Source organism: Microtus ochrogaster, unplaced genomic scaffold (genome assembly GCF_000317375.1).
Source record: "Microtus ochrogaster isolate Prairie Vole_2 unplaced genomic scaffold, MicOch1.0 UNK110, whole genome shotgun sequence".
Lineage (NCBI taxonomy): Eukaryota > Metazoa > Chordata > Mammalia > Rodentia > Cricetidae > Microtus > Microtus ochrogaster.
Window position 1 is genome coordinate 941721 of NW_004949208.1, and position 1718 is coordinate 943438.

At 46.7% G+C, this 1718-nt stretch overlaps 1 protein-coding gene across 5 annotated transcripts in view; it reads right to left on the reverse strand.

Moving 5' to 3' along the window:
- Window positions 1-1718, reverse strand: part of Akr1a1 (aldo-keto reductase family 1 member A1) — a 14922-nt gene that overhangs the window by 5538 nt on the left and 7666 nt on the right. For all 5 annotated transcript variants that reach the window (XM_013355296.2, XM_013355293.2, XM_013355297.2 and 2 more), the window contains exon 2: window positions 537-623. In XM_013355296.2, coding sequence (XP_013210750.1) covers window positions 537-617 — 81 coding nt within the window. In that variant the 5' untranslated portion in view covers window positions 618-623. The remainder of the gene's footprint in view (window positions 1-536; window positions 624-1718) is intronic.

Here is a 1718-nt window from a genome sequence, read left to right on the forward strand (position 1 = left end):
GATCTCTGTGAGTTTGAGGCCAGCCTCGTCTACAGAGCTAATTCCAGGACAGCCAGCGCTATACAGAGAAACCTTGTCTTGAAAAACAAAACAAAACAAAAATTCAGCTAAAAATCTTCCCTTACTCTTGTCTATACAGTTGACCAAGTAACTTCCCAAGCTTTTGACTATGCTCCCAACTCCAAAATACGTACTTGGGAAAGAGCCAGTTCTTAAAAGCTAAGTGTGTAGGACAGGAGACATAATCACAATACAGGGTGGGAAATAAGATATGGGGACTCAGAGCAAGACTCCAACTCTGCCATAACAATGTGTAGAGATGCAGAGATGCTCTACAGGCTTCAGTTCCTCATGAGTTAGCTGGGGAAACTAAGGATTCATGGTTGTCCCTTCTTTTCTCATCTCTTCCCACTACCCTTAGCCTTACAAGAATCATAACAGGGGTTTACTAGGGAAAATACAGGGCCTCTCTTGCAAATCTCTCCGATCCTCTGACTGAGACTCAAGAAGATTCCCTCCTCTTCCCGATCCCTCACCTGGCCAGGCTCACTCTTCCATGTCCCCAGCCCAATCAGAGGCATCTTCTGTCCAGTGTGCAGGAGGACACAGGAAGCCATCGTCTCCTAAAACATAGGGGAAAATAAACGGTGAGGAAGTTAATGCTGCCTTGAGCCTAGCCACCCACTGCTGCAAAACACGGTTCAGAAAAGGGGTAGAGATAGGAGTGGTGCAGTGCGGGGAGCAAATACCTTGTGATATAAGGGCCTATGAGCAGAGACAGAGACAAGGTACCTGAAATCAACCAAACCCAGTAGCTCCTGGACAGACACTAACCACACTACTAACTTGGCTGGCCTTCACACAGCATTCAAAGGCTCTAGTTTCTGAGAGTGAGAGAGTAGCTCAGTGGTATAGCACATAGCAACACCCACCTAACACAAACCCAGCCTAGAGATATGGCCTGTAATCCCAGCACTCAGGAAACTGAGGGTAGAGGATCAAAAGTTCCAAGCTAACTTGTCTCAAGAAATCAAAACCTTTTCCCAATACTCAGTGACTTCTAGGCCAGCCAGGCTGTTAAAAAACCAAAACCAAAGCTGGGTGGTGGTGGAGCATGCCTTTAATCCCAGCACTCAGGAGGCAGAGACAGCCTGGTCTACAGAGCGAGCTCCAGGACAGGCTCCAAAGCTAAAGAAAAACCCTGTCTCGAAAAAAACAAAACAAGAAAACAAAACCAAAATGTACTGGAGGGTTGAGCAGATAAATGACCTGATGACCGAGTCTGATCAAGGACTCACAAGGCAGTGGAGGAATGCTGACCCCACAAGTGGTCCTCTGACACTCATGCAAATAAATGGAAAAACAACAACAAAATGAATGTGCTCATGCAATCACAGAATTAAAGAAGCTGAGACAGCAGGATCACTGTGAGTTCAAGACCAGACTGAGAGACCTGGCAAGACTCTGTCTCAAAATAAAACTGAAAAGGGGAAGCTGGAGAGATGACTCAGTTTGTGGAGTACTTCCCACTCAAACATGAGAACCGTAATTCAAACCTAGCACCACATAAAAGCCAGGTATGGCCAGGGCAGTGGTGGCACATGCTTTTAATCCCAGCATCTAGGAGGCAGAGACAGGTGGATCTCCATGAGTTCAAAGCCAGCCTGGTCTACAGAATGAGTTTCAGGACAACCAGAGAGACCCTGTGTGTGTGTGGG